The sequence below is a fragment of the Physella acuta genome, unplaced genomic scaffold (assembly GCF_028476545.2).
Source record: "Physella acuta isolate Inbredline_101_S28 unplaced genomic scaffold, ASM2847654v3 ptg002594l, whole genome shotgun sequence".
Classification (NCBI taxonomy): Eukaryota; Metazoa; Mollusca; class Gastropoda; family Physidae; genus Physella; species Physella acuta.
The window spans coordinates 330-24258 of NW_026734050.1; the positions used below are offsets into that span (position 1 = coordinate 330).

General features: G+C 48.8%; 1 protein-coding gene across 1 annotated transcript; it reads left to right on the forward strand.

The window, feature by feature from the left end:
- Positions 1-740: 740 nt before the first annotated feature.
- LOC131933641 (uncharacterized) lies at positions 741-22602 on the forward strand. The gene is made up of 15 exons (XM_059290322.1): positions 741-795; positions 1723-1776; positions 2407-2695; positions 4624-4804; positions 5067-5274; positions 5586-5693; positions 6090-6291; positions 9109-9379; positions 9710-9863; positions 10070-10192; positions 10777-11947; positions 13052-14069; positions 14471-14731; positions 15504-15645; positions 19542-22602. Exons 1-15 carry the CDS (start codon positions 741-743, stop codon positions 19871-19873), a joined length of 4569 nt encoding a protein of 1522 aa, XP_059146305.1. The 3' UTR covers positions 19874-22602.
- Positions 22603-23929: the final 1327 nt, after the last annotated feature.

A 23929-nucleotide genomic window follows, 5' to 3' on the forward strand; every position in this document is an offset into this window, starting at 1 on the left:
CTGACACAGCCATATTTCGCTGTGCTGATTTCAAAAACAAGTCACGTGACACTCCCGACGATCAAAATCTCGTGCCCGTGTGTTTAATTAATTTAAAAAAAGTAATTGTCCCTCCGAGAGCCAGTCCAACAATGGCCGTATCAAATCTCTGGCCCATCAGTCATGGGATGAACTGATCCCCGCTCTTAGATCCGCTGCCATATATTATTCATACTCCATCTAGCTCCGGCCTGCCTCCAGCCCTCCCCCCCCCCCTCCACCAAATCCAGCCCTAAGCCTGCCCGGATGTTCAAGATCGAGTCTGGTTGCCATGGTGAATGCGCCGCCATCTTTAATTGTTTATAAAATTCTGCGAGGGGTTTTTGGCTGTCAAAGATCTCTCACCAAGTTGTGGTCAAGTTTATGACGTCATAGGTTTGGCTTGGGGTCAGTCAACTTGAGGGGTGAGACGGTGTGACGTCATCATGTGTGGTCGTCTCCTGGTCAAGGCGTGACCTCTCGTATAACTTTGAGATCTCGTTGGATTTGTATGAGATTTTTCCCATCTTTAAAATCTTGTGATGGAAAACAGATACCCTCAGACCAAAAATGACACCCTGAGACCAGATGACACCATAAATCCAAATGACACCGTCAGACCAAATCACATCATTGTACCAGATGACACCCTTAGACCAAATGACACCCTCAGACCAAATGACACCATCAGAGAGCTAAGCCCGCAGTGAAGCGATGCCAAGATGAAAAGTGGGTATTACGTCACCACCGGAAGTCGAGGAATTCTGGGAGAAAATGGTGAGAGGGGAAAAAACTCTGGCCTCAAAGGAAGTCACGCAGACGAATCAATCCCATAATTCCGTGTGATCATCTTCTGACTCTAGCCAGAGATCAAGTCATGTTCTGGGGAGAGCGGGCATAAGGCAGGGACAGATTCTTCTCTGTCAGTGGGCATTAGGGCAGAGAGAGATTCTTCTGTCAGCGGGCATTAGGGCAGGGAGAGATACTATGCAAACGGGCATAAGGACAGAGATAAATTCTTCATTAGGGCAGGGACTTGTTTCTCTCCTTTAAAGATATTCGTTTGTTTGTCTGATATTAAGAAGAGTCCACTCCAAACTAAGCCCTTTTTCAGTAGCGACTACCATCAATTCCAGACTGCCGTAATTACTTACCTAATCAAGCAGGGCATATACGTTGTTGAGTACTTTCAAGTTGACTACAAGTAGATGGTCGGGACATCTTCAAACGGCACAATCAAGAAATCATATTTTGGTCAGTCTAACGACTAAATACTTTGGTTAGTCTAACGACCAAATACTTTGGTCAGTCTAACGACCGTATCCTCTCATCAAATATTTTGGTCAGTCTAATGACCGTATCCTCCCAGAAAGCCTGACTTACGTTTTGCAAGCTGGCATTTTTTAAGTGGATTTTTTTCTCATGGCCCGAAAAATGGCCACGCCGTGGATTAGTTGGATTAGGTTTGGATTAGCCTTATTTAACGTCTCCGGCGCTCAGCCAATTATTTTTCTCGCGGCCCGGCAGTTAACCAGACTTGACGGCAATGTGTTTTTTAAGTGTACACAATAATATTTTTACTACACGGCAGCCATTTTAAACATACGCATAAATATTTCTGGTAATTAGAAAACTGCTTATTAAAAATGTTTTGAGTATGAAATAAGAAACAAGTTTAATTTTTTTTTCTAAACAAATTCGCAGATGTTTCTTTTCCTGTTGGGATTTTGCCAGCGAACAAATCACACATTCCTGATGGTGAGTAGATTCGGTTGTCTGACGGTCTGTTTAGTCTGTCTGTCTGTCTGTCTGTTTAGCATGTCTGTTTATCTTTCTGTCTGTCGGTCTGTCTGTCTATATATTTGATTTCTTCTATCATTGATTCTTTGTGAGACGTCTATCTGTTTTGGTGTCTGTTTGTTTGTTTGTCTTCCCGTGTGTGTGTCCATGTCGGCTGGTCCATGACGTGTTGACCATAACCAAGGGTGAGTACAGTCCCCTGCCAGAGCACGAGGTTCCCCCAGGTACACGACGACAGGTAGAACTGAGAGCTAATTGTTGTCTTAAAACTTTTGTCTAATTATTGGTGAGTTTCAAACAATGTTTTAGTCAAGGCAGACAAGTGTTTAAAGTCTGGTAACTCCAGGTAACTAAACGACATTTGTTATTATTGCACACATATATGTCTATTATTTCCCTTCCTACACTTGTTCAGTGTGTACGCATGTAACAGCTCCAATTAGAATGAATTTCAAATATTCACGAAAAAAAAAATGTTCGTCCGTCTTTGATGTAACACTGACAACAACAAAATTGATCGATTGATGGGAGAAAAAAATTAAACAAGGGACGTAATCGCGAGAATTAATTCCCTTTTTTTTCCAACAGATGAGAACGCCATCTGGGTGGGTCACTCGCCCAACGTGTTCATGGAGCGGCTGGTCAACATGGAGTCGCTCGAGACGCCCATGTACATCACCAACAACGTCCAGGGGCTGGACTTCGCCTGGCCCCGACTGTCCGGCCTTGACATTGCCGTGAGCATCTCCGGCGTGTTCCTGATCCCCAACTACCGTGACCTTGAAGCCGTGGACGACACGGCGCTGTTCATGTTGCTACAGGACAACAGTCAGGACATGAAGGACAAGTACAAGTTTGTACAGAAACATTTCTGCAGGTAGGTGGGCATATGTGGGGGGGGGGGGGGGGCACATGAAGGACAAGTACAAGTTTGTACAGAAACATTTCTGCAGGTAGGTGGGCATATGTGGGGGGGGGGGGGGGCACATGAAGGACAAGTACAAGTTTGTACAGAAACATTTCTGCAGGTAGGAGGGCATATGTGGGGGGGGGGGGCACATGAAGGACAAGTACAAGTTTGTACAGAAACATTTCTGCAGGTAGGTGGGCATATGCAGGGGGGGGGGGGTTCTTTCAGGTAGGCGGGCACGAGTAGGGGTGGGGCACATGTAAGGCAGTGAGTCTGACTTCCCCTCCCTCCCCAGACTAAACCTTCTCCCCTCCCTCCCCAGACTAAACCTTCTCCCCTCCCTCCCCAGACTAAACCTCCTCCCCTCTCTCCCCAGACTAAACCTCCTCCCCTCCCTCCCCAGACTAAACCTCCCCTCCCTCCCCAGACTAAACCTTCTCCCCTCCCTCCCCAGACTAAACCTCCCCTCCCTCCCCAGACTAAACCTTCTCCCCTCCCTCCCCAGACTAAACCTTCTCCCCTCCCTCCCTCCCCAGACTAAACCTTCTCCCCTCCCTCCCTCCCCAGACTAAACCTTCTCCCCTCCCTCCCCAGACTAAACCTTCTCCCCTCCCTCCCTCCCCAGACTAAACCTTCTCCCCTCCCTCCCCAGGCACCCAGTACCAGACTAAACCCTCTCCCCTCCCTCCCCAGGCACCCAGTACCAGACTAAACCCTCTCCCCTCCCTCCCCAGGCACCCAGTACCAGACTAAACCCTCTCCCCTCCCTCCCCAGGCACCCAGTACCAGACTAAACCTTCTCCCCTCCCTCCCCAGGCACCCAGTACCAGACTAAACCTTCTCCCCTCCCTCCCCAGGCACCCAGTACCAGACTAAACCCTCTCCCCTCCCTCCCCAGGCACCCAGTACCAGACTAAACCCTCTCCCCTCCCTCCCCAGACTAAACCTTCTCCCCTCCCTCCCCAGACTAAACCCTCTCCCCTCCCTCCCCAGGCACCCAGTACCAGACTAAACCCTCTCCCCTCCCTCCCCAGGCACCCAGTACCAGACTAAACCCTCTCCCCTCCCTCCCCAGACTAAACCTTCTCCCCTCCCTCCCCAGACTAAACCTTCTCCCCTCCCTCCCCAAGCACCTAGTACCAGACTAAACCCTCTCCCCTCCCTCCCCAGACTAAACCTTCTCCCCTCCCTCCCCAGACTAAACCCTCTCCCCTCCCTCCCCAGGCACCCAGTACCAGACTAAACCCTCTCCCCTCCCTCCCCAGACTAAACCTTCTCCCCTCCCTCCCCAGACTAAACCTTCTCCCCTCCCTCCCCAGGCACCCTGTACCAGACTAAACCCTCTCCCCTCCCTCCCCAGGCACCCAGTACCAGACTAAACCCTCTCCCCTCCCTCCCCAGGCACCCAGTACCAGACTAAACCTTCTCCCCTCCCTCCCCAGGCACCCTGTACCAGACTAAACCTTCTCCCCTCCCTCCCCAGGCACCCAGTACCAGACTAAACCCTCTCCCCTCCCTCCCTCCCCAGGCACCCAGTACCAGACTAAACCCTCTCCCCTCCCTCCCCAGACTAAACCTTCTCCCCTCCCTCCCCAGGCACCCAGTACCAGACTAAACCTTCTCCCCTCCCTCCCTCCCCAGGCACCCTGTACCAGACTAAACCTTCTCCCCTCCCTCCCCAGGCACCCAGTACCAGACTAAACCCTCTCCCCTCCCTCCCTCCCCAGGCACCCAGTACCAGACTAAACCCTCTCCCCTCCCTCCCTCCCCAGGCACCCTGTACCAGACTAAACCTTCTCCCCTCCCTCCCCAGGCACCCAGTACCAGACTAAACCTTCTCCCCTCCCTCCCCAGGCACCCTGTACCAGACTAAACCTTCTCCCCTCCCTCCCCAGGCACCCAGTACCAGACTACTACTACCTACAGCTGGAGGTGATCGCTAACAGGACGGCCAAGGCCCAGGTGGTCATGTGTGACTCGCATGACGTCACGGTGCCACGCTGTCCCCCACACCACAAGGACGGCACCAGGTACCTGCAGTGGGACATCAGCCAGCCCTGCCCCTTCATCAACACTGTAAGTTATCAACAGCAACACTGTAAGTTATCAACAGCAACGCTGTAAGTTATCAACAGCAACGCTGTAAGTTATCAACAGCAACGCTGTAAGTTATCAACAGCAACGCTGTAAGTTATCAACAGCAACAACGTGTGATCAGCCGTGTGACGATGTTTGTCCATCCACCTCTAGAGCCAACGGTTTGACAAGTATTGTTTAGGTTAGGTACCATGTGATCAGCTGTATAGCCGTGTGAAGATGTTTTTCCATCCACCTCTAGAGCCAACGGTTTGACAAGGTGACTGGCGGCCGCAACAGTGTCGTTTGCACGGAGGAGACGGAACTGCTGCGCAAGGTGTTCCAGAGTTCAAGGCCAACGACCCAGGAGTACATGTTCCCCTCCCAGGAGTGTACCAGCAGCCAGAGGGAGTGCAGCCAGTGTCTGGAGGCGTCACAGTGTAGGGAGAACAGGAACAATGTCAACGTCTGTAAGTCCTGGTCCTCATGTCCTGATGTCCCATGTCCTTATGTCCTGGTCCATGTTCTCATGTCCTGGTCCATCTTCCAGTGTAGAATTTATTTGCTATCAGTGCTCATTAGACTATGGGTAAAAACATTAAGATGAGAATTCTCTTTCAGCCTACCTCCATGATAAATTAAGATGAGAATTCTCTTTCAGCCTACCTCCATGATAAATTAAGATGAGAATTCTCTTTCAGCCTACCTCCATGATAAATTAAGATGAGAATTCTCTTTCAGCCTACCTACATGATAAATTAAGATGAGAAATTTATTTCAGCCTACCTCCATGACAAGTACTGTTGTGGCATCAGTTGCTACACCAAAAGTCACTGCCAGAAATATTACAGTCCTGCATGTCCTCCACCCAAAGTTGAGTGCGGATTAGGTGAGTACACATTTGAACCTGTGTTATATATTACTAGTGTGTTGATAAATTCCCCCCCCCCCCCAGTCAGTACCACAACACCCCCTCCCCCTCTGGTCAACTGTCTGTACCCCTCTTTGAGAATACATATTATCCATAATCCATTCCCTTAACTAATACCTAACCCATGTTATATTATACCTTTAACCATCTTTCTCCCAGGAATGCTGTTTTATTATCTGGTAAAAAAAAATTAAAATCAAGTTTACGAGGAACGTTTTTATAATAATATTAAGGAAATACTAACATTAAATTTGACAGCAAATGTTAACATTGTATTGACAGAGAATTTTGACATTGTATTGACGTTGAATGTCAACATTGTATCGACAGCAAATGTTACCATTGTATTGACAGGTGATGTGAACATATTCTCCCTGTACCCAAACTTTGATTCGATGACGCACCAGTTCGCCTGCCACCTGAAGTACGAACCACCACAGCAACTGTACAGCATCAGCTACACCATCCGCGCACCATCCATCAACCTCAACATCACACCACAAAACTTTACCGTCAGCTCCAGGTCTAGGGAGGATCATGAGAAGCGGCTGTCCAGGTGGGTAGACTGCTGTCCTGTCCAGGTGGGTAGACTGCTGTCCTGTCCTGTCCAGGTGGGTAGACTGCTGTCCTGTCCAGGTGGGTAGACTGTTGTCCTGTCATGTCCAGGTGGGTAGACTGTTGTCCTGTCCAGGTGGGTAGACTGCTGTCCTGTCCAGGTGGGTAGACTGCTGTCCTGTCCAGGTGGGTAGACTGCTGTCCTGTCCTGTCCAGGTGGGTAGACTGTTGTCCTGTCCAGGTGGATAGACTGTTGTCCTGTCCAGGTGGGTAGACTGCTGTCCTGTCCAGGTGGGTAGACTGCTGTCCTGTCCTGTCCAGGTGGGTAGACTGCTGTCCTGTCCTGTCCAGGTGGGTAGACTGTTGTCCTGTCCTGTCCAGGTGGGTAGACTGTTGTCCTGTCCTGTCCAGGTGGGTAGACTGTTGTCCTGTCCTGTCCAGGTGGGTAGACTGCTGTCCTGTCCTGTCCAGGTGGGTAGACTGCTGTCCTGTCCTGTCCAGGTGGGTAGACTGCTGTCCTGTCCTGTCTAGGTGGGTAGACTGCTGTCCTGTCTAGGTGGGTAGACTGTTGTCCTGTCCAGGTGGGTAGACTTTTGTCCTGTCCAGGTGGGTAGACTGCTGTCCTGTCCTGTCCAGGTGGGTAGACTGCTGTCCTGTCCTGTCCTGGTGGGTAGACTGTTGTCCTGTCCAGGTGGGTAGACTGCTGTCCTGTCCTGTCCAGGTGGGTAGACTGTTGTCCTGTCCAGGTGGGTAGACTGTTGTCCTGTCCAGGTGGGTAGACTGCTGTCCTGTCCAGGTGGGTAGACTGTTGTCCTGTCCTGGTGGGTAGACTGTTGTCCTGTCCTGTCCAGGTGGGTAGACTGTTGTCCTGTCCAGGTGGGTAGACTGTTGTCCTGTCCAGGTGGGTAGACTGCTGTCCTGTCCAGGTGGGTAGACTAGCTACTGCTGTCCTGTCCAGGTGGGTAGACTGTTGTCCTGTCCTGTCCAGGTGGGTAGACTGCTGTCCTGTCCAGGTGGGTAGACTGTTGTCCTGTCCTGGTGGGTAGACTGTTGTCCTGTCCAGGTGGGTAGACTGCTGTCCTGTCCAGGTGGGTAGACTGCTGTCCTGTCCAGGTGGGTAGACTGTTGTCCTGTCCAGGTGGGTAGACTGTTGTCCTGTCCTGGTGGGTAGACTGTTGTCCTGTCCTGTCCAGGTGGGTAGACTGCTGTCCTGTCCAGGTGGGTAGACTGTTGTCCTGTCCAGGTGTGTAGACTGTTGTCCTGTCCTGGTGGGTAGACTGTTGTCCTGTCCTGTCCAGGTGGGTAGACTGTTGTCCTGTCCAGGTGGGTAGACTGTTGTCCTTGCCAGGTGGGTAGACTGTTGTCCTGTCCAGGTGGGTAAACTGTTGTCCTGTCCAGGTGGGTAGACTGCTGTCCTGTCCAGGTGGGTAGACTGTTGTCCTGTCCAGGTGGGTAGACTGTTGTCCTGTCCAGGTGGGTAGACTGCTGTCCTGTCCAGGTGGGTAGACTGCTGTCCTGTCCTGTCCTGGTGGGTAGACTGTTGTCCTGTCCAGGTGGGTAGACTGTTGTCCTGTCCAGGTGGGTAGACTGTTGTCCTGTCCAGGTGGGTAGACTGCTGTCCTGTCCAGGTGGGTAGACTGTTGTCCTGTCCAGGTGGGTAGACTGTTGTCCTGTCCAGGTGGGTAGACTGCTGTCCTGTCCAGGTGGGTAGACTGCTGTCCTGTCCTGTCCAGGTGGGTAGACTGCTGTCCTGTCCAGGTGGGTAGACTGTTGTCCTGTCCAGGTGGGTAGACTGTTGTCCTGTCCAGGTGGGTAGACTGCTGTCCTGTCCAGGTGGGTAGACTGCTGTCCTGTCCAGGTGGGTAGACTGTTGTCCTGTCCAGGTGGGTAGACTGTTGTCCTGTCCAGGTGGGTAGACTGTTGTCCTGTCCAGGTGGGTAGACTGTTGTCCTGTCCAGGTGGGTAGACTGTTGTCCTGTCCAGGTGGGTAGACTGCTGTCCTGTCCAGGTGGGTAGACTGCTGTCCTGTCCTGTCCAGGTGGGTAGACTGTTGACCTGTCCAGGTGGGTAGACTGTTGACCTGTCCAGGTGGGTAGACTGTTGTCCTGTCCAGGTGGGTAGACTGTTGTCCTGTCCTGTCCAGGTGGGTAGACTGCTGTCCTGTCCAGGTGGGTAGACTGCTGTCCTGTCCAGGTGGGTAGACTGTTGTCCTGTCCAGGTGGGTAGACTGCTGTCCTGTCCAGGTGGGTAGACTGTTGTCCTGTCCAGGTGGGTAGACTGTTGTCCTGTCCAGGTGGGTAGACTGCTGTCCTGTCCAGGTGAAGTAGACTAGCTACTGCTGTCCTGTCCAGGTGGGTAGACTGCTGTCCTGTCCAGGTGGGTAGACTGTTGTCCTGTCCAGGTGGGTAGACTGTTGTCCTGTCCAGGTGGGTAGACTGCTGTCCTGTCCAGGTGAAGTAGACTAGCTACTGCTGTCCTGTACAGGTGAAGTAGACTAGCTACTGCTGTCCTGTCAGTAGCCTGTTCAGTAGTGAGGACTTTGAAACTAACATGTTCAACCAAGGACTGAAAAGATTTTGAAAATAAGAAAATAAAATTAAATAATTGTTAAAAAATTTTTTAATTCAAATCTAGCTTTAAGCATTTACCACTAATTATGATAACATTTTTCAAACAAAAGGGCTTTTGTTAGAAAAGAATTTGTTTCTTTTTGTTATGATTAGTAAATTAAAATTTGGGGGTAGGGGTGCTGTGATAGGGCTGATATTACTAGTAGTTGACGCATGATCCAATGAGTTAAATAAATGTCCTACTTCAGCTTTGACTTTATAAACGCCTTCCACGACACGAGATACAAGGTTGAGGACGAACTGATTCTCGTCGGGGACCACTACGACTTCATCAGGAACTTCGACAACCTGATGAAGCCTTGCATCGTGCACAAGATCAAGGACCCCGCAGAGCTGAGGCGGGAGAGAAAGTTCACACAGGACAGCTACACCAAGCACGTCTTCATTCAGTTTGAGAAACCTTTTCTCTACAGCTCACTCTCCTGGCACAGTGATCAGTGCCAGAAAAATATCTCACAGGTGGGCCAAATAAATCATTTCCAATTTTCATTTCATTTGTTCTGCTTAATAATGACTTGATGTGGAACAGTTTTTCAATTCATTTATCTTGCTGCTAAATTATAAAGTCAATAATTCTCTTGTTTTCATTATTGTTGTTCGTAATAAAAAAAAATTAAGAAAAAGATTTAGCCCAAGAAAACAAATTAGCTGCAAATTTCATCTAGGAAATAATTATACTTAACATTTGTTTAGTATTTTTGCTTTCAAAGCGTAATTTCTGAGCAGCGTTATCTTAATCAAAACATTTCCAAGCTGAATTATCCCAATCAAAACATAATTTCTGATCAGATTTATCCCAATCAAACAATCTACGAGGAAGATTTCATCCCAATGTTAGCCAGAAAAAACCAGCACGATTCCCCCATCAATCAACAAAACTCTGGCTTCATGTACCAGCTTAACCAGAGAGACAGGGCTCCCTACATTAAATTTTACGTAGAACGTAAGTGCTGTCAAGCTTTTAGTCTTATGTGGAATGTAAGGTGTTTTCTGTCAATGTTGAAGTTTAATTGGAACGCAAGTTTTGTTTAGTTTAAATATTATTGTACAAAAATTTACCAATGTTTCTGCCAAGCTAAATTAGCCTTTAAGAAATGCAAATGTTCCCGACCTGGTTTGACCTGTTTTATATTTATCTGGCCACCCCAGGAGGGAAATCTGTGCTGCAACATCTTCAAGGAACGGTCATCAAAGGGAAGCTAATCCCGAGCAGTTTGTTTGGGAGAGTCTCATGGAACCATCAGATAGGGAAGTGGATGCTCGATATTTCAGGTACACCAAGATCTTCTACATTTTTTTTTAATCTTACAAACTGGTGGTCGGACTTGGGTGGTAACTCACAATAGAACTCATTTCAGTCTTTTATTTTTATGGTTATTTCCCCTGAACATTGTTAGACTTCCCATGACCTGACCCCCCATGACCTGAAACCCCCATGATCTGACCCCCCCCCCCCATGATCTAACCCCCCATTGTGTCCCCCACAGGCCACCAGGACGCCTACCCCACCATGACCTGACCCCAAATGATCCGACCCCCCCCCATGACCTGACCCCCCCATGACCTGACCCCCCATGACCTGACCCCCCCCCCATGACCTGACCCCCCCATGATCTGACCTACCATGGGCTGACCCCCCATGATCTGATACCCCCATGACCTGACCCCCCCATGACCTGACCCCCCCATGATCTGACCTACCATGGGCTGACCCCCCATGACCTGACCCCCCATGACCTGACCCCCCCATGATCTGACCTACCATGGGCTGACCCCCCATGATCTGATACCCCCATGACCTGACCCCCCATGACCTGACCCCCCATGCTCTAACCTCCCATTGTATCCCCCCACAGGCCAGCAGGACGCCTGCCCCACCATCCTGAGTCTGAAGATCTTCACCCAGCTGATGACGGGCTGTGCCGGTCACTTTGACCTACTCATCAACTGCCCACGTGACTTCTCTGTCCAGCTTAACTTCTCCACCGACCTGAGCGATCTGCCGGACATTTTTGTCGTGCAGGTCAACGACTCGTCCACCAGCCATAACCTGGTCCTCTCCTCCATCTACCCGCCCCTCCATGTTGACGAAATGGGCCAGGAGAACCCCTCACCCCCCAGCCAGGAGCTGACCTCAGTGGGGGGCGCCATCAAGACATACTCCACGTGGGCGCCCATCTGTTTCATCGTCCTGCTGACACTCATCGGCCTGCTCGTCATCTTCATCATCCACACCTGCATCAACGCTAGAGTGACAGGGAACCTGACCCCGGGCCGGGCCGACACAGAGACCCCCCAACAAGAGACCCCACTACAGGCCCAGGACGGGAAAATCAAGAACGCTAACTCCAGCTCACATTTCAAACACAAAAGAAACGTTCTGATTGGCTGTTTTATTTTCCTCTATGTGATCTACTGTGTGCTGTTTTCCTTCACCTTGACCTTCAGTGTGGTGTATTTCCCCATCTCCATGTACTGGTCAAACATGACCTCCCTGAACCAGCTGGGTCACGTGGTAGGGGCGCAGGTCGACCGTCTGCTGCATGACATCAGCAGGTTTGAACAGGACGAGAGGGCGCGGCTGTTCTCGCTGTACCAAAGACAGCGGACAGCCTGCACCGTCCATCTTGAACAGGAAAACAGACGGCTGTTGGACGACTACCAGCAGACGACAGCCAAACAAGTCCAGGCGATCTTTGTGGAGAATGGAACGTTGCACAACTTATCCAACGCCATCATCCAACAGAACGCGTCGGTGTACATGCAGCAGATTAACGAGTTTGTGGCGGACTGTAACAAAACAGTGGAGGCCATTGTTCAGAGATTCCAGGCCAAGTACTATCATTTCCTGAGCGACACGGTGCTCAACGATTGGCTCAAAGTCCCGCGCCAGATTTTCCTCTATCAGGAGGGGGAGGACGTGAACAAACAGTTCCTCTCATCCACCTGGGTCAAGCAGTTCGCTGTGTGGCTGGAGATTGATAAGGCTGAGGAGTTGTTGGCGGTGGCTGAAAATGTTTTCGGACGGTAATTTGTATTTTATCATTTTTTGATTAGTCTATCAAGTGCAGCCAGCTAACTGAATTAAAGTTTAAACAATGGCGGGGACCGGTTCAAACGAAAGGGAAGTAACCAATAAAATCTGCCTGAGTTCTAATACACAACAGAGTTAAATACCCTAGTCAACATTAAATTTTTCTTTTTCAAAACTTGCACATATCCAATAATTAAAGTATGCTAATTAAAAATAAATATTGCTACATGTTTAAGTAGATGATGAATAGTTTGTTTAGAAAAAATTAGCCAAAATATAGATGAGAAAAAAAACAATATACACGATTAATTAAAATAGGCTTGAAAAGTTGGTTCCAAATAGTTGTTACCAGAAAGCATATTTTTCAACCAAAATTTAAATTTTTTTAACATTTGATTAAAAAGTACAAAATAACTTTTAGTTTTATTAAGGCTAGAAATATTCAAACGAATAGTCATTAATAATATAACAGTAAATTAGCTAACACTTATTTATTTAGGATTAGTAGAGTCTGGGTGTTAGGGGATGTTATATTAAAGATAAATAAACTACTAAACTATACCTCATTGATCACTATTGAGAATTTTATCTTGAAAAACAATTGTGATTTTTTTAATTTTACTTTCCCTGGCCATTCCAGTTGATTATGTTTGAACTGATAATTAATTTTAAAAGGCTTTTCGATGGCTTAAATTAAATACAAAAACATGAAAATGAGGTTAATCTATGGCTCCCAAAAGGCCTTAATTTTTAAAAATGTAACTATAATTTTATTGTTTGCCAAATGTTCTTAAAGATTTTTTTGAAAATTTCAGTATGATTACATAGACTTTTCAAGCCTATTGTAAAAATGTAAAGTTATATTATTAGCAAAGTGTGATGTAAATCACTTATGCTAACTAAGCTCTAGTCACATGACCTCTCCAGTCACATGACCTAAGCTCCAGTCAGATGACCCCCACCAATGTTTACAGCTCACTGTAAAATAAAATTTAAAAAAAAATTGCATAGGATTTCTGTATGCTAGTCGATTACATGTAGGTCTAAATTAATTAATTGATGTTCATTAACCTATTTTGTTAACTCCCCCACTTTAGGATGTCCAGCATTGAGGCGCCCCGTGTGTCGGCCTTGAACTTGACCTTCCCCAGCGTGTACCCCCACGTGATGAGCCTGGAGCCAGCGTTTGACTACCACAACCACTCCTACACCTACATCGTCCAGCTGCCCATGACCAACCAAGAGATGCAACACTTCAACCTGACCCTGTCGCCCTCTGGCTCGGAGGTTTTAAACTTCAGAAAAAAACGTCACGTGGACGAGTTTGGTCTGAGTGGGAACTTGATGTCAAACCCTGACAGTCAGGAGTTTAGCCACACCAGCGCCAGGAGCACTGACGTCAGCCCGGGCAGCACGTGGGTGGATGACGACTTGGATCATTATGCCAGATATCTTTCTGACAATTTCCAGAGCAAGAAAAAAATTCGATCCAGGAAGATGAAAGACACTGAGGACGTAGGGGAACTGTTGTTTGAGGAGAAAGATACAACAAGGGAGGGAATTCAGAACGACGAGCGTGTCGAGAATCTTATTTTAGATCAGTCGTCAGACAGCTATAAACTAGACAGCCTGCCTGCTGACCCGGACAGCAGCAAGTCGCAGGACAGCAAGATCCCGTACATCTTGATTGGAATCTTCCTGACGCTGGACATCTTTCTCTGGCTGTACCGCTTCTCATGGTGTAGTGACCAGGTCTACGCCGCCAGACACGGCTACGCTGACCGCATCCCCACAGACGAAGCTTGCAAGCACTTCTTTGAGATCCAGACAGCGTACCACCTGCCCACTTTTGAGCACCCGCACGACGAGTCGTCCGGCTACTACGTGGACATCAAGGAGCAGTTGAACCCCGAGAAGGACTCGCCGGACATCACGTTCCTGCAGGACCTCCCTAAACACAAGGACAACAAGGACGACATTCTGCAGAAGATCTGGAATGAGAAGATGAACAAGTCCAAGGAGATGGGATGTCTGGCACAGTGCTGCCTGGTGCGGTGGTGCTACAGCGCCAAGAAGATTCTACAGAGATTGTTTTTGTCCAAGCTGGCGTGGCAGGTACATCACATTTTTTTAATATATTTTTTCAGATCAATATTTCACATTCAAAATTTGTATATTAATATATCCCTTTCTAAATCGTTTTATATTTTAATGTGACAAATTTATTTTAAATAAGATTCCTATGCCCCCTATCATCATGATACAGCCTATCTTTAGTATTTATGTCCTCAGTAGAGTGCTGTACCTCCATTAGAATAATCGAGCCTTAAGATGTATAAAACTTTTTTTTAACCCTTTCAGACAAAAAATAATTAAAATAATACTTTTTTTAACCCTTTAAGAAATTTTTTTTTTATATAAAACTATTTTTTAAAGCGAGAGTAATTTTCCTAGCTAATCAATGCAGCACTTCTTGTTCTATCTCCAGATATTCAACTATTGTTTTTCTATTGCAGGGGTCAATAACCTTCACTGCCATCCTGTTCATCTGTTTGTTCATCTACTGCGTTGAGTTCTGGCTGACCCCTGAGACTTTCAGAACCCTGGTGGGGGGTCACTCTGCTGCAGCAGACGTCATGTGGCACCTAGAGTCCAGTTCTCACTACCTTCAGACCCTCGCCCAACAGCTGACCTTGGAGCTGGAGAGGGTCAAGGACATGTGTGACCACGAGGTCAACACACTAACAGACATTTTTTTTGCCACAGTTAACATGCAGGTAATCAGATTTATTTCAGGTCCAAAACTTTCAGGTCCAAAACTTTCAGGTCCAAAACTTTCAGGTCCAAAACTTTCTGGTCCAAAACTTTCTGGTCCAAAACTTTCTGGGCCTAAACTTTCTGGGCCTAAACTTTCTGGGCCTAAACTTTCTGGTCCTACACTTTCTGGTTTAGAACTCAAGCTGCAGTCCATCCCACATTTGTGTTGGCATTAAAAAAGTTTATGTTGCTTACATGATTGGCTGTGAAATGTGTACATAACATAACAAAATTGACATGGAAGTAAAATAAAACAGTTGTACAGTTCTCCTGATCACAGTTATCAGAATGTGTGGGGAAATTGTTGCCAGATAAAAATCTAGCTAAGGCGATCTAATAAAATAAATTATCAAGGGAGAACTGGCTTAACCAGAGTTTCTTCCAGGCATCTCTTCAAGGGGGGGGGAGGGATCAGAGACCCCCCCCCCCCCAAAGTAAGTCTACTGCCCCCCCCCCCCCCTCCCCCCCCTCCCCGTATGAAATGAAATTTATATAGAAAATATATACTTTTAACCATATATGCCCCCCCCCCCGAAGAAAGTCTAAAGCCCCCCCCCCTCCGAAAATTTCAAGTGCCCCCCCCCCCCGAGAAAAAAGTCTGGAAGAAACACTGGGCTTAATCAATACTATTATTAAAAAGCAGTACAATTTAAGATACATTTTTCTAAATTATGCTTTAAGTACATTTGACATCATGCCATGTGTGTACATTTACTTCCCCCGCCCCCACAGACCTCCATGTTTACCACGACACTCCAAAGGTTGTGTTATGAAGCAAGGAAAGACAACTGTGACAAGCTAACTGTGTATCAGTCAACAGGGGGGAGAATTGTTGGCTGCAACTTCCTTCCCTTGCAGGCCCAGACCTACCATGGTAAGTAAAACTTGGGTCTACCACACCCACACAAAACCCACACCACCCAGTCCAGCAACCCACCCCACCCCCCCACCCAGTCCCACGTCCCAACCCACCCCACCCCACCCAGTCCCACAACCCACCCCACCCCACCCAGTCCCACAACCCACCCCACCCCACCCAGTCCCACAACCCACCCCACCCCACCCAGTCCCACATCCCACCCCACCCACCTCCACCCCATCCAGTCCCACAACCCACTGTCCCACACCCCCACATCCCACCCCGCCCAGTCTCACAACCCCCACCCCACCCAGTCCCACCCCACCCAGTCCCACTCCACCCAGTCCCACCCCACCCAGTCCCACCCCACCCAGTCCCACAATCCACCCCACACTCCCACCCCACCCAGTCCCACATCCCACCGTCCCACAACTCACCCCACCCCACCCACCTTCCCCACCCCACCGTGTCCCACAACCCACCCTCCACCCAATCCCACAACCCACCCTCCACCCAATCCCACAACCCACCCTCCCAATCCCACAACCCACCCTCCCAATCCCACAACCCACCCTCCCAATCCCACAACCCACCCTCCCAATCCCACAACCCACCCCCCCACCCACCCCCACAGCCCACCCCGTCCCCCACCCCACCCCGTCCCACAGCCCACCCCGTCCCACAACCCACCCACCCCCTCCCGACCCAGTCCCACAACCCACCCAGTCCCACAACCCACCCAGTCCCACAACCCACCCAGTCCCACAATCCACCCCACCCCACAACCCACCCCCTACCCCCCCAATCCCACAACCCCCCCCCCCCACCCAATCCCACAACCCCCCCCCCACCCAATCCCACAACCCCCCCCACCCAATCCCACAACCCCCCCCCCACCCAATCCCACAACCCCCCCCCCCACCCAATCCCACAACCCCCCCCCCACCCAATCCCACAACCCCCCCCCCCACCCAATCCCACAACCCCCCCCCCACCCAATCCCACAACCCCCCCCCCACCCAATCCCACAACCCCCCCCCACCCAATCCCACAACCCCCCCCCCCCCCCACCCAATCCCACAACCCCCCCCCCCCCCACCCAATCCCACAACCCCCCCCCCCCACCCAATCCCACAACCCCCCCCCCCACCCAATCCCACAACCCCCCCCCACCCAATCCCACAACCCCCCCCCCCCACCCAATCCCACAACCCCCCCCCCACCCAATCCCACAACCCCCCCCACCCAATCCCACAACCCCCCCCCACCCAATCCCACAACCCCCCCCCCACCCAATCCCACAACCCCCCCCACCCAATCCCACCCAATCCCACAACCCCCCCACCCAATCCCACAACCCCCCACCCAATCCAAACCTACAACCCCCCCACCCAATCCCACAACCCCCCCCACCCAATCCCACAACCCCCCCACCCAATCCTACAACCCCCCCACCCAATCCCACAACCCCCCCCACCCAATCCCACAACCCCCCCACCCAATCCCACAACCCCCCCCCCCCCCCACCCAATCCCACAACCCCCCCCCCCACCCAATCCCACAACCCCCCCCCACCCAATCCCACAACCCCCCCCCCCCACCCAATCCCACAACCCCCCCCCCCCACCCAATCCCACAACCCCCCCCCCACCCAATCCCACAACCCCCCCCCCCCCCCACCCAATCCCACAACCCCCCCACCCAATCCCACAACCCCCCCCACCCAATCCCACAACCCCCCCACCCAATCCCACAACCCCCCCCACCCAATCCCACAACCCCCCCACCCAATCCCACAACCCCCCCCACCCAATCCCACAACCCCCCCACCCAATCCCACAACCCCCCCCACCCAATCCCACAACCCCCCCCCCACCCAATCCCACAACCCCCCCCCCCACCCAATCCCACAACCCCCCCCCCCACCCAATCCCACAACCCCCCCCCCCCCCCCACCCAATCCCACAACCCCCCCCCCCCCACCCAATCCCACAACCCCCCCCCCCCACCCAATCCCACAACCCCCCCCCCCCCACCCAATCCCACAACCCCCCCCCCCCCACCCAATCCCACAACCCCCCCCCCCACCCAATCCCACAACCCCCCCCCCCCCACCCAATCCCACAACCCCCCCCCCCCCACCCAATCCCACAACCCCCCCCCCCACCCAATCCCACAACCCCCCCCCCACCCAATCCCACAACCCCCCCCCCCCACCCAATCCCACAACCCCCCCCACCCAATCCCACAACCCCCCCCCACCCAATCCCACAACCCCCCCCCCACCCAATCCCACAACCCCCCCCCCCACCCAATCCCACAACCCCCCCCCACCCAATCCCACAACCCCCCCCCCCACCCAATCCCACAACCCCCCCCCCCCACCCAATCCCACAACCCCCACCCCCACCCAGTCCCACAACCCACCCACCCCCACCCAGTCCCACAACCCACCCCCCACCCCACCCAGTCCCACAACCCACCCCCCCCCCCCACCCCACAACCCCCACCCCACCCAACCCACCCAGTCCCACAATCCACCCCACACCCCCACCCAGTCCCACAATCCACCCCACACCCCCACCCAGTCCCACAACCCACCCTCCCAATCCCACAACCCACCCAATCCCACAACCCCCCCCCCCCCCACCCAATCCCACAACCCCCCCCCCACCCAATCCCACAACCCCCCCCCACCCAATCCCACAACCCCCCCCCACCCAATCCCACAACCCCCCCCCCCCCACCCAATCCCACAACCCCCCCCCCACACATTCCCACAACCCCCCCCCCACCCAATCCCACAACCCCCCCCACCCAATCCCACAACCCCCCCCCCCCACCCAATCCCACAACCCCCCCCCCCCACCCAATCCCACAACCCCCCCCCCACCCAATCCCACAACCCCCCCACCCAATCCCACAACCCACCCTGTCCCACAGCCCACCCCGTCCCACAGCCCACCCTGTCCCACAGCCCACCCCGTCCCACAGCCCACCCGTCCCACAGCCCACCCCGTCCCACAACCCACCCACCCCCACCCCACCCAGTCCCACAACCCACCCCCCACCCCACCCAGTCCCACAACCCACCCCCCCCCACCCCACAACCCCCACCCCACCCAACCCACCCAGTCCCACAATCCACCCCACACCCCCACCCAGTCCCACAACCCACCCTCCCAATCCCACAACCCACCCAATCCCACAACCCACCCTCCCACATCCCATCCCACCCAGTCCCACCCAGTCCCACCCAGTCCCACAACCCACCCACCCCCACCCAGTCCCACAACCCACCGTCCCACAACCCACCCCCACAACCCACCCTCCCAGTCCCACAACCCACCCCCTCACCCAGTCCCACACCCCCACCCCACAACCCACCCACCCCCACCCCGTCCCACATCCCACCCCGTCCCACAACCCACCCCACCCAGTCCCACATTACAACCCACCGTCCCACAACTCACCCCACCCCACAACCCACCTTCCCCACCCCACCTTCCCCACCCCACAACCCACCCGCCACCCAGTCCCATAACCCACCCCCACCCCCCCCCCCACCCAGTCCCACAACCCACCCCCAACCCCCCTCCCCCCACACACAATCCCACAACCCACCCTCCCAATCCCACAACCCACCCACCCAATCCCACAACCCACCCCCACAACCCCCCCAGTCCCACAATCCACCCCACACCCCCCAGTCCCACATCCCACCGTCCCACAACTCACCCCACCCCACCCACCTTCCCCACCCCACATAGTCCCACAACCCACCTCTTTCAAACTTTCTACTCACGTCTTATAAAATTTTAACTTACCCTCTTTTAAAATGCTCTTCAAATAAAATGTGCACTTCCCTGTCTCAAACTTTCCCTGTTAAAATCTTACAACTCCCCTTCCAGATGTGAGCCTGAGTAGCCTGGATGCTGCTATCATGGAGAAGGTGGCACCGCTGCTGGAGCTGGTCCAGTGGATGCTGGTACTGTCCACCTCTGTGGTAGTGACCATCCTCTGCCTGCGGCTCCTGTGTCAGGCAGTGACCTCAACAGTGAGGAACTACCTCCTGCTAGCCGGCCACCTGCCCAGGGTACGCGTGTACCAGTCAGAAGAACAGCACCTGGCAGCCACGCAGGTCAACACCACCATGCAGCGCAGCCAGTCCTGGGTAGAGAGCTGTGAGAGCGGGGTCTACCTGGGGGAAACAGAAGACACAAACAAAGAGGAATCCAGATAGCAATGGCACCGCTTCCTCCTCAAACTCGGCACCAAAGATTTGTTTTCAATTTTCATGCGCTGGAACTTCCCCCTTCCCCCTAGACTAACCGCAACTGCTTGTAAAGTTTGTTACTTGGTATTGTCACGTTTTCTGGCTTAACCATTATCCCAGCTAGATTAGCCCTTTATCCTAGCTAGATTAGCCCTTTATCCCAGCTAGATTAGCCCTTTATCCCAGCTAGATTAGCCCTTCCAAGATGAACCGTTCAGATGGCCGACAGATTAATTTTGTGATTTATTACCTGGAAATGCTGTAAATAAAAACTGGACAATGGTTATGCAGCTGCTGTCTGCCAGTGATTTAGTCCGCACCTATTTTGTTAGTCTTTGTTGATGTAACTACATGTACCGGTATAACAATTCCATAATAAAAGTGTATCATTGCAATATGTACATTGACTTGACCTTGTCAAAGCCCAACCTTTTTTATACTGCTTAGTCTACATCACTTTCTGTACAGCTTTGCTATTTTAGAGTTTGGATACAACTCTGTATATACATTAGTCACACGCTTGTTTATTTAAAAACCTTTGATATATTTCTATTCGCAGATATAAGCGAGTATTTTGTCAATTAGTAGTTCAGTTATCAACTATCTGTTTTCTTTAGCAGCTAAGTGGGATTTGGGGAGGTGGGATTACTTAATCAAACTTTCTAATTTAAATAAAACTGCTACAGTTTATTTACTTGTCAAGTAATGAAGGCAAAAATATGAAATTATTTTACAAGTTGAGATCAACTGTACCTGTGGCCCTTACCTCAGTTTGTTGAGGTGTATCAACTCTACATGTGGCCATTACCTTAGTTTGTTGAGGTGTATCAACTGTACATGCGGCCATTACCTCAGTTTGTTGAGGTGTATTCTGGTTTTGACTAGAGTTGAATAGATATGCGGAGGTCAATTCATTTGTTTAGCCCAATGCCGGACCAATATGGCGGGTGTATTAAGGTGAGGCTTGCTGAAATTAATCTTGACCTGGTAACAAGAATGCACTGAAAGAACGTTTCAGGATTATTTTTTTAGTTTTAGAATTTTATACAAGTCTTATAGATTACAATAGATTTTTTAAAATTGCATTGACAATCATATATAATTTCATACTTGTTTGTGTAAATATGTAATTATCAATATTGTTAATTGAGCATTCAGTTTGTTAATTACTTAATGTTTTTTGACATAAAATGGGTGTCAATGCTGCTAAATACTTGGGGCACAAACTCAGCTGTTCTTTACTTGACCAACTGAGGAAAAGCTGCTAGATTAGCTTGAGGGGGGATCACTCTAATGCAGTGTAAATAAAAGCACAAGACAAGCAGTAGCTTTCAGTCCAAGGTTCTGTTTTGTTAGATTCAAACATTCCTGACTTCATTTTCTTCAGCTAAGGAACCTAACCTAACACTTTTTCTCAAAACTTGGTGTTAAGAAAAGCTTGAAAATTAAATATCAAGTAAATTCTATACAATAAGGATTTAGTTTTATTTTTAAAACAGTTTTATTTGTAATACATATTTTAAACATTGGAATTAAAAATGAACTTATGTATGGTATTTTATTAGCCAACTTTCAAAACTATAAGAGCAAATATCTAAGCTAACACATTTTAAGTCATCTAAAACAATACTCATCACTAGACTGTACAAAATTCATTTTCAATATTTCATTTATTTGATTTATATATGTATATCCATGTTTTCTTTACTTTTTAATATAAATATACATTAATCTTCATTCTTCACTGCCACCTGAAACTATTGTTATGCCTTTTTGTTAAATAAATAATCTAATCCGTGTTAAAATAATCTAATCCATGTTAATTCTGTTTTTTTTGTTGGTGTATATACATTACCGAAATCATCCCCTTATTTGAGGGGCGCTGGTTGATAGGGTGTAAATATTTCTATTGGCTGATGCTCTGCTCTTGATCGTTAAACTTAACTGGGTCCAGATATTTATATATATATTTATAGTTAGATGTTCACTGTGCTAAAGATTCAGTACATTTTCACTTGATCCATTGGATCAATTTTAAATATATAATTTTTTTTTTCATATCTAACAGCCATTTTAAGTAGATAAAATCTAATATGAATCATCCAATAGGTTCAAAAGATAATTGTTTTATTTTCACTAGTTCATAGTTTATTTGTTTTTGTTTACTATCACATCTCCTAACAAACCAGACTTGCTAATGTAACAATAGTACAATAGTTGTAATGGTGATTTTTAAATTTTTTATTTTTGTATTGATTGACTGGATAGAAAGTATGGAACTCAATTTTTACTACAACTACAACCATTAATTATTACCACCACTACAGCCATTACCGTTATGAAGTAATTAAGTAAAATCATAAGCTACTATTTTTCAGTTAGCTTTTGTTTTTTTCTTACATTGATTTTATACTTGATGCAAGAAAATAAAATCTAAAAGCTTGAAGTAGAACTTTGGACAGATAGATCCATACTACTAGATCTATCAAGGATCATTATACTCTCCAGTTTCTGTTGTTTTTTTACTTCCAATATCAAATATAAAAATAGAAATTTTTAAACTGCTAGTGAGAGATGGATGACAGCATTTGGTTGTAAAGGGGGATGACTCGAAATTAACGTCTGCTAATTGATGTTGTATATGTTGTTGAAATTATTTGTATTGAAATAAACTTTATTTTATGCCTACATGAAAATGTGCTTGTTATTTTAAATTAAACTTAACGTGAGGGGGTGACGCAATTCTTGATATCAGAGGCTTGGTGGGGGGGGGGGGCGTTCGGTAAATTCGAGGGTGTTTAAAAAAGCACCACAGAAAATTTCTATAAAGGGGTAGACTATAATCAACGACACGCTCATTGCGGAGGGGGTGGTTCGGACTTTGATGATGACGTGTGAAGGGTGGGGGGTTGGGTATTGTGAGACCTCCCACTTTTGCATTTAAAAAAATTATTTTAAAAAAAAATAATTTTAATACCTATGTAGCATTTTTAAACGAAAATGTTGTAAAATATAGTAATTGAGCCCAATTTCAATAGCAAACTGAAATGATAATAGATCAACGCAATTTACATATACACAAAGATCAACTAGCAATGTTTTCGACCAATTCAAACTTTTTTTTAACCTTAATGTTTTCATGTAAGGGAAGCAACTCAATTTTTAAATGTCCGGTTTCAGTAAATAAATCTGCAATTGATTTAATTTATTTGTGGATGTCGCTAAGTTTAAATGATGATGTGTGACTACGCCAAACAACAAGCGTGCAGAGGTGTAGCCAGGGGAGGGAGAGTGGGGCGCCGACCCTGTGGGGTCGCCTACTAGGGAAGTGAAAAAAAAACTTATTGTGAGCTGCATTACTGAGTTATAAGTTAGTCAAAGTTAAGATAAATAGACTGCTACTTGTCTTAACGGACTGATTTAACAGTTTTTCTACATAAATTTTGTGACGCCAAAATAAAAACATTTCTTGTTCATGTACTGGTAAAACCCAACTTGAAAACGATCTATAGAGGCGTAGCGAGGGCGGGGGTGATAATAGCACCGGGTGACACCGTTTAGGAGGGGGGGTTACACCAATGCAAAGAAGCTTATACGCATACATTTACATATATTTAAATTATAGGACTATGTAGGTCGACAAAAAACACACACGGACACACAACTGACACACACACACATATATATGTAATATATAAAGCTCAATTATGTATGTAAAAATACGTTTGTTTGTTTGTCGTTGACATACTTCCATGGATTTAAGTGTTAGATAATTAAAGTCCTTATGGTCTAAATTTAAGAGTTAAAAAATTAATATTGAAAGTTTTGGGAAATAATTTTCATTTATCAAACTGAAAGTAATAATTTTCGGCATGTTCATCAAACACAAGTTTTAAAAAAAATATCATCTTTTACAAAAATTCTAATTATGTCTTTATTTAGTCCTATAGCACTTACTTCCCTTTGATAAATTAGGAAAACACAATCATTTCCCTTTATAAAACCATTTTATTAGTGGAAAAG